This window comes from Echeneis naucrates, chromosome 17 (assembly GCF_900963305.1).
Source record: "Echeneis naucrates chromosome 17, fEcheNa1.1, whole genome shotgun sequence".
NCBI lineage: Eukaryota > Metazoa > Chordata > Actinopteri > Carangiformes > Echeneidae > Echeneis > Echeneis naucrates.
In genome coordinates, this window is record NC_042527.1 from 13,834,686 (window position 1) to 13,848,283 (window position 13,598).

At 40.4% G+C, this 13,598-nt stretch overlaps 1 protein-coding gene across 1 annotated transcript in view; it reads right to left on the reverse strand.

Annotated features, from left to right (window-relative positions):
• LOC115057948 (voltage-dependent R-type calcium channel subunit alpha-1E-like) overlaps positions 1–13,598 on the reverse strand; it is a 46,090-nt gene that overhangs the window by 17,323 nt on the left and 15,169 nt on the right. The window contains exons 5-20 of the mRNA XM_029525209.1: positions 10,891–10,994; positions 10,355–10,513; positions 9,458–9,648; positions 9,279–9,382; positions 9,080–9,195; positions 8,343–8,396; positions 7,669–7,749; positions 7,275–7,484; positions 6,999–7,111; positions 6,553–6,665; positions 6,296–6,427; positions 4,831–4,900; positions 4,301–4,418; positions 3,582–3,649; positions 3,351–3,418; positions 405–1,169 (exon numbers count right to left, since the gene is read on the reverse strand). Coding sequence (XP_029381069.1) covers positions 405–1,169; positions 3,351–3,418; positions 3,582–3,649; positions 4,301–4,418; positions 4,831–4,900; positions 6,296–6,427; positions 6,553–6,665; positions 6,999–7,111; positions 7,275–7,484; positions 7,669–7,749; positions 8,343–8,396; positions 9,080–9,195; positions 9,279–9,382; positions 9,458–9,648; positions 10,355–10,513; positions 10,891–10,994 — 2,466 coding nt within the window. The remainder of the gene's footprint in view (positions 1–404; positions 1,170–3,350; positions 3,419–3,581; positions 3,650–4,300; positions 4,419–4,830; positions 4,901–6,295; positions 6,428–6,552; positions 6,666–6,998; positions 7,112–7,274; positions 7,485–7,668; positions 7,750–8,342; positions 8,397–9,079; positions 9,196–9,278; positions 9,383–9,457; positions 9,649–10,354; positions 10,514–10,890; positions 10,995–13,598) is intronic.

The following is a 13,598-nucleotide window of genomic DNA, read 5'->3' on the forward strand; positions in this document are numbered from 1 at the left end:
CTTTATGTTTAGCACTAATTAGTTAATGTATAGAATGCAGACTGAAAGAGACACAAAACGCACAGTGTTTTGCCCCTTTAGGGCCATTTTGTGCCTCTTTGTGGCTGCTTTGTTTCTTTTGGAGATAATTTTGTGTCTGTTACTGGTTGTTTTCCATTCGTGGGGGGTTTTATGTGTTATGGTCTTCTTGTGTCTCTCTGCAGTCATTTTGCATTGCATTCTAATCTCATTGTAGCTGCTTTGTGTCCAGCATGAGTCCTGGTCTCGGTTTTCTTACATTAGCTGGTTTTGGGTGGTCTGTTTTTAAAAACAAAACTCACACGGCCATGTGTACATTTTTAAAACTAATCGGTCACTGCAGTAGCTACTCCTTATTCTGTGCACATTTAAATTCTTCTTCTTACCTTCTACAGTCTTCCCCAACTTCTGCATATGGGTTGACAATGGAAGTACCACAGTCCTCTTGGGCTGACCCTCCTTCTACCTCTGGTTTCTCCTCTCTGTCGTCCCTCTCTTCCTTCTCATCCAGTATCTTCCTCTCCTGGCTACGTGACCGTCTTACTGGTGGCACCTCATGCGGTGCCTGAGTGCAGTCCAGGCTCTTGGCCTCAGTTCGAGCATCACGGTGACGATGCCGTCTGTGTCGGGCCCCTTCATCAGGCCCCTGACTGGGCCTGCACTTGCGAGCGATCCTGTGCCTGCCCCCGCCTGTAGTCCGGTGGTTAGCTCCCCCTGTTTTGTCCTCACTCAGGTTCACCAGAGGCTCGGCCGCCGGGGGCTCAGGGATTGCGATGGAGACGGACATTGGGGGTTCAGGGAGGGGCATCCCAACAGACATGGGAGACTCAGGCAGGTGTGCTGGACTGGCTTCTGGGGAGAGGGTGGAGGCATGGTGGGGGATAGTGGGAGTTTCAATAGTGTCCTCCGTTGGGCTGCTAAACAGCTCCTCCCTGCTTGCCATCTGGCGGCGCTTGCGTAACTGGTTGGCTCTCTGCTCCCAGACTGACATGTTGACTTTTCTTCTTCTCTCACGGCGATTGGCGAAGGCATTGGAGCCATTGAGAGGCTGCTCATCTGCTGCACCTGTTGCAGCCTCAGCCTCCTCTGGGAAGTTTGGACGGCCTCGGTGGATCGCCCGTTTCCTGTATAGGTAGGGTCTTCTTCTGCCACTAAAGACCACAACATATTTCACATCACTATGAGGAAACAAAAGACCCTCAGCTAAAGATGATAAGAAATATCAAGCATTCATTCAGCATATCAGTTACATCAAACTATACTCAAACAAACAAAATAAAAGAAACAAGAAAAGGCCAAACCTTTTCTGTGAATTTATAATGTTACTTGATCAGTAACACACCAAAAAAAATTCCTATGGAAAAATGAGCAAAATGTTTCAAGCTAAAAAGTGCAAATACATCCAAAAAATTAAAAATACCTGAAGGGAAGTAAGAACAGATAAAAAAAAAGGGAAAAAAACATAATCCACAAGAACAAAAAAAGGGAAGTGCAGGATTAAACATAGTGGAAAATCTAAAAAAAAATAATCTGAGTAATTGAGTAAGAAAAAAAGAAAAAAGAGAAGAATTCTGTGTGACAGGGATGCATACAATCATACTTACTGGTGTTCAGATTCTTTTGTTGTCCATGTAATCAATGAGTGATTATTTGAAAACAAGACATTAGTGTTTTACAACATACACCAAACATTTTTTGTGGCACAGAACAAAACGTATACAGGGGATAAAAATGACAGACTGCATACAGTCTGAAATCATTAAGTTATCTTGCAGAAAAGTCAATAATGTCTGTTTCACAGTGTCCTTAAACTAAACATTTTGGTCAGTGCCACATAACAGGCATAAAACAAGACAACATGATGGGACCAATAAAACACTGTAATGCACATTAATATCAGCATCTAGATAGCTGTAACACATACAAGACTAACATTCAAATATGTAACAGACAAATGATACATTCAGTGTCACAACTAGAGTCCAGCTAGAAAGTCTAGGCAGATTTACTTAGTGTGAAACAGCACTCATGAGATGTGAAAGACTTAAAAGGAGCCACTATCAGAGATTCAGAGATGTTCACTGATAACCACTGATTTATGTCACTGACAAATGCATACGTTATAATCATCAGATTTTGCAATTACCTTACTGCAGTCGGCTATGGATTTAAATATTTTATAAAAGTCAACTTACAGAAGCTTAAAACAACTTGAAACAGGTAATGCATCACAGTTCGTGGAAATGTTACGATGACTTGATGTTGCTGATGGGAGCAGGAATTGTTTCCTTGTTGGTTTATTCTAGTTTATGTTTATGCAAAAACCAACGTGATGAATTACAAACAAGTTTCTGCAAGTTCTTTTTCCACATAAAAAAAGAAACAACAAATTCACTGGCGTGTTAGAATATGAATTTTTTTTGGCAAATATTTGCTATAAAGTTTGGAATTAATGGTGCAATTTCCGGTGCAAAATATGCAAAATAATGAGTAATGTTCTAACAGGCCAGATCAGCCACTCCAGATCAGTGATGTGTCATGCAGTTATTTTTTCCCCCCGGCAGCAAAAGCTCCAGTGGTGATACAAATCAGACAAATCACACTAAGTAGGAAAGCTTGACCAAAGTCTGACACACTCCAAAGTGTGCCCCCTCCCCTTCCCCCTCCTCCACCAGAGTGACACACTGAGACTCCTCACTGTTCCCAACAACCTCTGAAAAATGCCTCATCCACTTGACTTACTGGATCATTAGACCTGTGGGGGTGGGGGTGGGGGGGCACCAGGTCACTGAGGCGAGCAGGAAATCAACCAGTCACAGAGTTCATCTTGGCAAAATTGCAGAAGCAGTTTCTTGGGGTCATGCTTTTCAGTCAGACATTCAATGCAAATACATCATTGTGTCATCAATGTCATAGACATGCCTTTCTGTTTTACATTCACCATGCAGCTGAAGGAACAGCGGGACATACCATTTTAAACATTGGCCTTCATTCAATCTCATTGGCCAAACATTAAATTTCTTTCACAGAGTATCTTCTCTGAAATAACAGAAATAGCTGCATACATTTCCCAGTGTCCACATTTTAAGTAAGCCTTAGATTGATTCCACTGGGTGTAGCTGCTGCAAGAAAGCAGCTGAAAAAAAGGAAGTAAATGAATATAAATCGTGCCAAATATTCACCCCATTTCAAATTTCCCATTTGCTCAAGAGAAGAATTGATCTGAATCACACCTCCACACTTGTTCACTAAGATTTACTTAAGAGATGTTGGACGCTCTTGGTGTTGCATCATAAATCTTCGACTTTGCAAACTGTTAATCAGTAACTTACTCAGAGATCAAGCCATCCCTGCCCCTGGCATATCTCTGGTTGAAGAACTCCTCTTCCTCTTCTTCATCCTTAGAAAGACAGAAAGAATACATGACATCAAAGAGGAATTGACCAATTCGACATACGAAATTTGGTCTAATAAAATGGCACACTTTATTGGGTACATTTGCGCCAAAAAATATTGATATGTGATTGGTAAACTACTAAATGTGAGATAAGAAAACTGCAAACCTTTGTCAGTTCCTGTGCATTTGCCAGATTATCCACAGCGATGGCCAAGAACACATTCAGCAGCGTGTCTGTCATGAAGGCAGTTAAGAGCACACACAAACCAAACTTAACTGACATGACAGTACCGTTTTTTTATCAGCTTGCACTTGACTTGTTTCGGAGATGATGACTCAGGGACTGTGTTGTGTAATTATTGTGCATACAAAATACATAAAAACATATAATCTATATAATGTGCTATTTTGCACCATGGCCCTAAAGAAATGTTCCTCCATTCTGACTCATACACAGATTCATGGTTGAATGACAATAAAAGTTTAAACACAACATTCTCTTTGAAAAGATAACTAGGAACTGGAATATAATATTAATCTTTAGCACAGATAACATGTTAAGTATGGGAGTAGCAAACTACATGAAATTAACAAGCAGTGTAACTCCATTTTGGAGCAGCTTGTTTTTGTATGTTTTGTCAGTTTCTATATGGCCTTTGAACAACTTCTTATTTATATTGAAAGCTGCTTTAGTTAACAAATGTAGATTTCTCCTTCGGCTAAGTTAAACTTTTTCCAGTAGGAAGAATTGGTAGTTTGCAAAATTAAGCTTTAAATGGAGCTTCCCTTACACAGCATAATTGCATTTTTGTGTAGTGACTTTCACAGTGTGATTCTGTTTTAGAGCTCTCTGACAAACCACTTTTGAGGACTCAACAAGGATACAGTTTCCAAATAGTGTGAGCACAATGAAGTAGATCGATGACCACATCCCGTACTGCACACCTCCTTGTGAGCGAATCCCATTGTACATAACCTCATTCCAGTCCTCACCAGTTAGAATCTGCAGTCAGATGCACAAAGATATTTCTGAATTAATAATAACATTGCTCTTATTACATCCAGGAGAGCACTGAACTAAAAATATACCACACAAGACACATATTACATGTAAAGCAGTTAAAGATGTGTTATTAAAAATGTCAGCAAGAGAAGTAATTACTGTGTGTGCTGATCAAAACACTCTTTCACAGTGCAGTTGGTTTTGTAGCAGATCCAATGTGGATGCGTTCACGTTTCACTTGTCTGATATTCATGTGCGCATATGTGTGCATGGATGTGTGGGATGATAGCAGAGGCAGGGGGTGGAGAGCGAGTGAGGAGGGTTGTTTAATCTGCGCCTGGGGTGAGAAATATCCAAGGGTGCAATGTGTCATGGGGAGCAGGCAGAATGGGGGGATCTGTGGGAGCCAAACCTGAAACACTGTCATAATGGCAGCTGGAAACGTGTCAAAGTTGGTGGGAGTGTAATCTTCAAAGATGAACCTAGAGGGGAGGAAAATTGAAAGCAGGGTCAGATATGACCAAGGAAGAATAGGAGGAGGAGGAAGATGTAGAGCTATTTTCATCCTGACATGTCACTTCCTCTTTGTCTTATCAACGCAGCCATTGAAGAAACTGCTGCTTAGCTTGTGTTGCTGCTTCGAGTTTAGATAAGATTTTAAAACTGTCATTCTCAGATCAGATGCAGGTTAAATTACTGCATGTGTTAAAATATAGCGTGTAAATCAGCTGCAGAAATCAGGGACATAACTCTCCTTGACCTTGGCTCAACCTTTCATACATTGGACCTTAACTTCCTAATCAGCTGTTTGAGGAACTATGTTGGGATCACTGATGTAGCTCTCATCTGTCCAACAGGTTCTTCTCTATAATGCTTGGAGAAGCGTCGTCCTCATCTCTGTGGGGTCCCCAAAGGCCAGATTTTGGGTCCCGTATTAATTACCATGTACATACAACCCTTGAGGCAAATCTTGCGTAGCCAAGACATGACTTTCCATTGCTAAGCGGATGACATCCAATTATGTCCCAGTACAGCCTGGTTCCACAAATGCATCATGTATTATGTCCTGCTTCGCTGAAATAAAAAATTAGATGTCCAAAAACTTCCTGCAGCTGAATGACTTCAAATCAGAGGTAATTATAATCACTCCCTGTAGCCCTGGTATTAAAAATCTATCCTCTGGTGTGGGTGACTTATCCAATAATGTTCACAGAGAGGGCTACAACCTCTGCGTTATTTTGGGGGATAAATTGTCCTTTGATGCTTTTGTGCCTAAAGTGGTGCAGCTGTACTTTACTCCAGTGAGACAGCTATGTTAGATTTAGCCATTTTCTTTCTTTAGTGACTTGGAAAAGGTCAGCCATGCTTTTTATCTTTTCCAGACTCAAATATTGCAGACATACTTTTTTTTTTAGTGTCTCCAGGAGAAATAGCAAAAAAGACAGGAGTTGATACAAAATGCTGCTGCCAGGCTGTAGACCTGTAGGCTATAGGCCTCAAAAGAAACAACTCCCGTATTCTTCGTGGATTTCCAGTAAGTTTTAGAATAGATATTTAGATTTTACTGCTTGTTCTTAAAGCCTACATGTTAACTCCCCATCAGCCTGGTTGATGCTGCAGATGCTCTGGAAGGGCCCAGCTCCTTCTAAATATATAAATCTAAATATGTCTTTGCTGTCTGGCTGCTTTCTCTTAAAAGTGCTTCTTAAACCACACTTTCATCATCTGTTTTTTTCTGTTGTAATTATCTTTTTTTTCTATATTCCCACATACCTGGAAATGTGTTTGTATTGTAAAGTTAGTTTACTGATTACTAATGAAAATCACTTCACATAAATAAAATCTATTATAATTGTATAATTGTTATAATTGTTTACCTTCCTCCAAAAAGCTGCATCCCTAGCAGAGCAAAGACCACAATGAAGAGGAAGAGAAGAAAGAGCAGACTGATGATGGACTTCATCGAGCTCATGAGGGACACAACCAGGTTTCTGAGAGAGGCCCAGTACCTGACAGAAAGAAATTACACATAATTTATGCGTCTTTTTTGTCACAGATCTGTGAAAAAACAAAAACAACACTAATCAAACAATCTGGGCTTAATTTATTTGAAATGCCTCATTGTCCCTCTTACTTGGTGATCTTAAAAATCCTCAGAAGCCTCAGTGCTCTGAGTACGCTGATCCCAAAAGACATCCCAGGCCTGAAGAAGCCCCAAACCACCTCAAAGATGCTGCCAACAATTACCTGCAAGACATGATATGACAACGAAAATTATTTTGTTTAATCTCCACCTGATCAGCAGCACATTAGTCATTTTTTTTTAATCTTGTGTAAATTATAGCAGAGGTGGGCAAATTGGTCAGGTAATTTACCACACTTCAATAAATGTATCACAGTTGTCTGTTGTGCTTATGTTCCACAAGATCTTTAAGATCGCAGATAAACAAGCTGTACTGACTGGCTGGAGGCTACAACATTCAGCCTGAAATTCAAGCAACTAAATATACTACTTGAGGCTCAACTAGGGGATTATACAAGATTTTGCAAACTTTCAGAGTAAGAGTTGAACGACCTTACCCCACAGTCAAAGCAATTGAAAGATGAATGGAAGTAGAGCCGGAAACCCAGACCGTACATTTTCAAAAACATTTCAGCCAAGAACAGTCCAAGGAAAACAAACTCTGCATAGTCTGGAGATTACAAATGAACAGCAATTAAGTCAAAACAAAATGAGGTCGCAATGTGCCAAAAAACCCCCCAAAACTATGCATTAACATACATGATGAGAATTAGTTTTTGAGTAGTAAACCATAGAGCAAAAACAGCAGAGCAATTCAGAAAAATGACACCTACAGAGGAAGATGGTGAGCCAGTCGGGCTGGTTATGGTGGACGATGGCCACACAGATGGTGTTCAGAGCCACCAGACTGAGCACCATCAAATAGAACGTGTCTGTCTTCACCATACGGCGGATGGAGATTCGTAGCATACGTTCTTTACGACGCAGGTAGGCGGCAGGGCCACGGCGGCCACTGCGGAAGTTCATTCTTGAGCGTGACATGCCTGAAAAGAGGAAAGAGAGAGAGAGAGACAAATGTTCAGACATAAGCACAACAGGAGGTCGGGGAAGTGGAAAAATCTATGGGAAATATGCAGTATGCAAAGTCACTAAATGGTTCAGTGTCAGGTGGAGGGAGGAGGAAGAGGCCTGCTGTGAATCTGATGAACTGAAATGTTCTTCACTCACTGGCGGTGGACATATCTGCGTACTTTTCGTCCCCTGGTGCTCCTCTCCGTGCTCCAGTCTTCTTACTTGCTCTCTTTAGCACTAAAAACAATTCACAAAATTTAAAGTTTGCCAAATCTCTCAATTACTGAATTTTGATTTTACTTTTAGACGTGGAAATGAAAACAACAAAGGATGCTACCGGTGATACTCAAGTTCCCCTATCCATTATTCATAAGCAGTATTTTAGCGACACAATCTCCTTAAGAGGGATTATGGTTGTTCAACTAAATATGACAAATATTACAAATACTGGATATTTATAAACACTCTAAACAAACAAATATGAGCTTAACTATACATATGCATATTATAGTTCATGTATAACATGTTTGTACCTGACTTAAAAATAGGTTGACTTTATTTCAAGAAGGAGGCCTGTTTTTAAATGATTGTTTCAGCTTCACAAGTTGTAGCCAGCTGATACAAACACTGTTCTTATGCCATTTTAACTGCAGTTTACTACATCATGTACAATGGTTTACTTTAGTGCTTAAATTGTAAGCAGTGAAACATGACTAATTTCTGTTTCATAACCACTAAAAGTGTATTTTTGGATACAATTATAAATAGCTGTATTAGATACAGGTACTAGCAGTAGGAGTGGATTACAAAACTAAAGTGTGTGCACTCACCATCTAACGGTGATCTCCCAGAATTTTTATTCTCCTCTGCAAGCATTACCTCCTCTGTAATGTAATAAAAGTAGACGTTATACACAGATTTAATCAGATTCATCAAAACGCAACTCATAGCATCAGATGTGGAAATATATAGGGCTGGATTATTTTGCATGTCTGCAAACAGTTACAGGAACTGAGGCTGAACTGATGTAACTGATGTTCCTTTGAGAGGCCACTATGACCTTCTTCAAAGAGCTCTCATTCTCTCTCTCACACTTGTAATATCTCTTTCTCGCTCTCTATGTCCGTTTTCTTTCTCTCCCTTCCCACACTCTCCCACATACATGCATACATAAATATGCACAGCAGTTCTCTCTCTTTCTCTTTCTCCCTCTCTCTCTCTCACACACACACATATACTGTATATATGCACGCAAACACACAAAAATGCCTGGGCACAGACATACATGCACAAATTTAAGTCAGTGAGTCAGTATCACCTTTTTTTCACCTTCTACTTGCGTAGGAGACTAGAAATGCAGATTGCCATTACAGCAGTCTGTGTGTGTGTGTGTGTGTGTGAGTGCGTGTGTTCAACTCCGCTGAGCTACTCTACTGTTGGTCCAAATCTCTGACAAAGTCTGTAGCATAGCAGGGAAAAAAAACCTAATCCTGCCTGCTCACTCGGAGCCTTTATGTAAGTGTTCAAATATATGTCTACTGGGTAAAGTTATTCTGCTGCCCAGTACCTGCCCTGTCTATCCAGGCTCGGTAGCCGTTCAGTTCTCTTTCCACCTGCTGCTGGCGGCGAAGCTTCATAAAGGCCCGTCGGTTCTCCACCCTCTCCCTCTCCTTGGCAAATTCTCTAAAGAAAGAGGCATGGAAACAGCTCTTGCCATCCACAATACAGACAGAAGATATTATGAACATAGAAAGATTTACACTCACCCAGACAAGACTCCCAACACCAGGTTTAAGACGAAGAATGAGCCAATAATAATGAGAGGAATGAAGTACATCCAGTTCCACGTGGGACCCAAGGCGTCATTGGTCTGAAATCAAACATTTGTTCATTCATTAAAGCACTGAAGTTTACGTTTTGCCTTTTATTTGTTGATTGAACTCACATTATAAAGAACAGCCGTCCATCCTTCCATGGTAATACACTGGAAGACAGTCAGCACAGCGAACAGGATGTTGTCAAACTGCGTTATGCCATCATTGGGCCCAATCCAGGTGTCGTTACAGTCGTACTTCTCTGGACACTTCCTGACGCCACATGCAAATGCCAACTCGGATGAGTCTACAGTCTCATTTTCTACAAAAAAAAGCATGTTGTGATTTTATTTTGGTCCAAATTATTGATATATGTATATATACATACATACAGGGAGAGACAGAGAGAGTTTATAACTATAGAAAAACTGACAGAGCTTCGTATATCATATGTAATGCGATCAACCTATTCAGGTAAGATTTCTCAGTCCACCTCTGAGCTGTATGAAGCAATGACAGTAAATGCTATTGTGTGGCGTGTGATTACAGAGTAGCTATTGACTAATTAAGCAGTAGCTAAATCAGCCGGCAGCAACTTTAATAATACCTCTGAGCTCCCTGCTGCTGTAATCTACGAACGCCTAATCTTATCAAACAAAGATGTTCACATCCTTTGTTTACGAACAAGGTACAGATGTGATGTACCTGTTGGCCAATCAGTCACAGTCAGTTCTATATAATCCAAATACTAAGGATAATGATATTCCTCTAAAGCCGCCAGTATTGTGATAGATGCATCTGACAGAAGATGCCCACAAATGGCAATGTGAAAAAGCCAAATGATAGTGGATTAATGCATGGATGCACGTTTATTCAAAATAATTTTTGGTCATTTTCTCTTGTGTCTAGGTTTTAGCTTGGCACATTGGTAGAGAATAAAAAGCACAAATGGTTGATGAACTGCCCACATTTCTTCACAACAAGAAGAGACTGTTAGAGGTGTGTGTGTGTGTGTGTGTGTACCTTACCCAGGATGTCAAAAGATGCCAGGCAGGTGTGGTGAAGTTTCCCACTGTAGAACTCGAGGCCTATGATGGCAAACATGAGGATGGCAAAGAACAACAAAAGGCCGATCTGGAGCAGGGGGATCATGGCCTTCATGATGGACTTCAGCACAATTTGCAGGCCTAAAAGCATCCACAACAGAGAGGGACATCCCATTACAGAGGACAGATCTCAGAAGGAAAGGTGTTTGTCGATATATTTGTGGCATTGATATGGGCAGATTTGAAGGGGTTTTCTAGGGGAAAAAAAATTGATGTTCAACTTGTTGGCTCCAAATCAAAGGACCTAAAAGTTTCTAGTTGTCGGCGTTTTTGTCCAACAAGTTTCTGTGTTTTAATTGAGAATTGGTTTCTCTCAATCTGTTCACTTTCAACATTACTGACTCGGACATTCAATATGTCTGAAAATAAAGGAAGGACTGTCACCTTGCCGCATGCAATCATACAGCAGTTTGTTTGACTTTGATAGTACAGTGTAAAAAGGTCAGTAACTGACTCACTGGGGATCCCAGAGACAAGTTTAAGAGGTCTCAGCACTCGCACTGCCCTCAGGGTTCGGAGGTCAACTGGGATATTCATGTGGGCACCAGCGGTGGCCAGGATCCTGATGAGCAGCAAATTAAAAGTTATTAATTAGGAAAAAGAAGGAGACATTTGGGTTAAAAAAAAAGAGCACCTGGGAAAAACAAAAAGAAGAAAGGCTTCCATTAGTAGCTAAATATGGTGGTAGGCCCCATTTTCCTTTAATGAGATTAATGTTTTTGTCCAGTGGTTGTGTGATGACCTTGACTGTAAAAATAGTGTTTTTGGAGACATGTCATTCATTTTAAGGGAAAAGGGAAAATAAACTGGCAGCTGCGTAAGCAACGAGATATGGTATTTTTACAGGCTATGTAGTAGAGAATTAGAGAATTGTAGAGAATTGTATGGTAAGAGACTAAGAATGCACATCGCATACACCTGGCAGGCATCTCCGCACACATCTGCCCACGCACACATTGATGTCCCTCCTCCTACACACAAACACTGAAAAACAGCGTCAGGAGCGACCGACAGGCAAGCTCTCACCAACATTCATCCAACAAATTACATACAAATGTTCATTTGCTCTCTCTAATTCAAGTAATGCAATAATCCTGCCATAAAAACACAACATTTTTATTTAGGTAAAATTTTTCATCTCAGATCAACATGAGGCAGAGGCAGTTTGGTGGCCAATAACACAAATGCTTATACTGATGAGAGAATCAATACCCACAGCTAAATTACTGTAATATTTTAGATGAGGAGTGAGAACAATCTGAGAAATCATTATTATTTTGTCCATCCCTTTTTCCTCTCTCATTTACACACAGATACAAATATACAAACTCAAAATCTTTGGACAGTGTTGGGAAGTGTGGGGGAAGGTGTGTGTGTGAACAGGGGGTAGAAAGCACATGGCAAAAACTCAAGTGTAAGCCCACACAGAGTCTCTCATGAAAGCAGTGGGAGGGAGCGAGTCCGGGTGAGTGAGTGAGTGAATGAATGAGTGAGCCCATGTTATCACCAATGCAGGTAAACATGAAAGCTCAGCTCTTTGTGGTGAAAGCTCACAGTCAAAAAAAAAAAAAAAAAATCATCCTAAAAGTATACCACCAAGAACCAGAGCAGTGTCAATCCACTGCCATTGCACTGAATCTAAAAAACTAGTTCACATCAAATGACTCAGAATTGAAATGAAAAGTGGGCTTGTTCATTTATGCTGCTCCTGCTGGTTTTTCCATCATACTTTCATACTTTGTGAAACAGACATCTGGCTATTAGGTGAATCTGTATGGGGTTTAAAAGGTTGCAGCATATAATCGTGGTTGTATGTAAAATAACTAATGATTAAGTACCCTGAATCATAAGATGGTCATAATATGGTGAAAATTTTGTCTCTCTGGGTCACAGTGATAAATAATGGCAAAGTTGTTTTTGCAGAACATTATAGTGAATTTGACCTTTTACCCTTTGGATAATAACATCCTGATTATAACATGGCATGACTGATTCAAATTGATGTGGCATTTACTGTATACACCTTAGTCTAGGTTAGTGAGTGAGTGAGTGTCAAAGACAGAGAGACACTGCTGAAGACATGGAGACGGGGTGGGAGCAGAGAAGTGGGAGTGTGTGGAAATAGCCTTCAAAGAAATGCAGGCAACAGCACAGCTCTTTCAAGGCTGCACTTTGTGCAGAACAATTCAGTGGAGGCTCCCTCAAAATTAAAGCAAATATTGAGTCTGCTTGTGCTAGCTCTTGAATCATCCCGACACAGATGGGGGTCATTTTCTTTTTGTTCCTTCTGTTTTCCTGCAGAAAATTTCACTGAAGCAATCAGTTCTCATGCAAAACAACATGTTTGTAGTTTTTCATAGTCGATGAAACTTAGATACTGTATGCACCAATTTACAACTGGTCTCCATAGCTGGTCTCTGATAAATCTTTCTGCGTAAATAATAACATCAAAAACAAACAAAGCCTGTACAGTAACGAAATAAATTTACTTGAGTACTGTACTTAAGTACAGTTTTCGAGTATCTATTATTTTGGGGGATACTTTTACTTTCACTTCACTACATTTGAAGGACAAATATTGTACTTTTTACTACCTTTCTATTGATGCTCTCGTTTCTCGCTAGTTTTGTGCTAGTCTAACATTAATCCTTCATTGTTTCTAATTGTAATTGTTGTTGTAACACACACACCTCTGTGCGTGCTCCAGGTAAGAATATGGCCATGAAGTATAATCCTCATCCTACCTGGATTATTTCTCCATAACGATCGGCTCATTCTTCATTATACATTGTGGCCGTATTATTACCTGGAACACACATTAGCTTGTATCCAGATGTCTTCTTACACCACGGTCCAACTTCTCATCACTTACAGCTGAATACAGGTCTGTCTTTCAGCACAAAACAAAACATTAACAACGAGTAATGTCCCGGTACTTGTGTGTGTTGTTGTGGCTGAAGCGAAGGAGTACTTCTTCTGAATTTGCGGCCAATATCTTTGACAAAAGCAGAAATAATGGCAACAACTAAACTCCCTAGCAGGACCCTCTCTCTGTGACCTGACTGCAGCTGCAGCCCTCTGCTCTCTGTCTCTACCTTTCTGATGGAGCTACCAAACTCAGCTGTTTCTGTCAAAGATAACATTTTATGTCGGGCTTTAATATAAG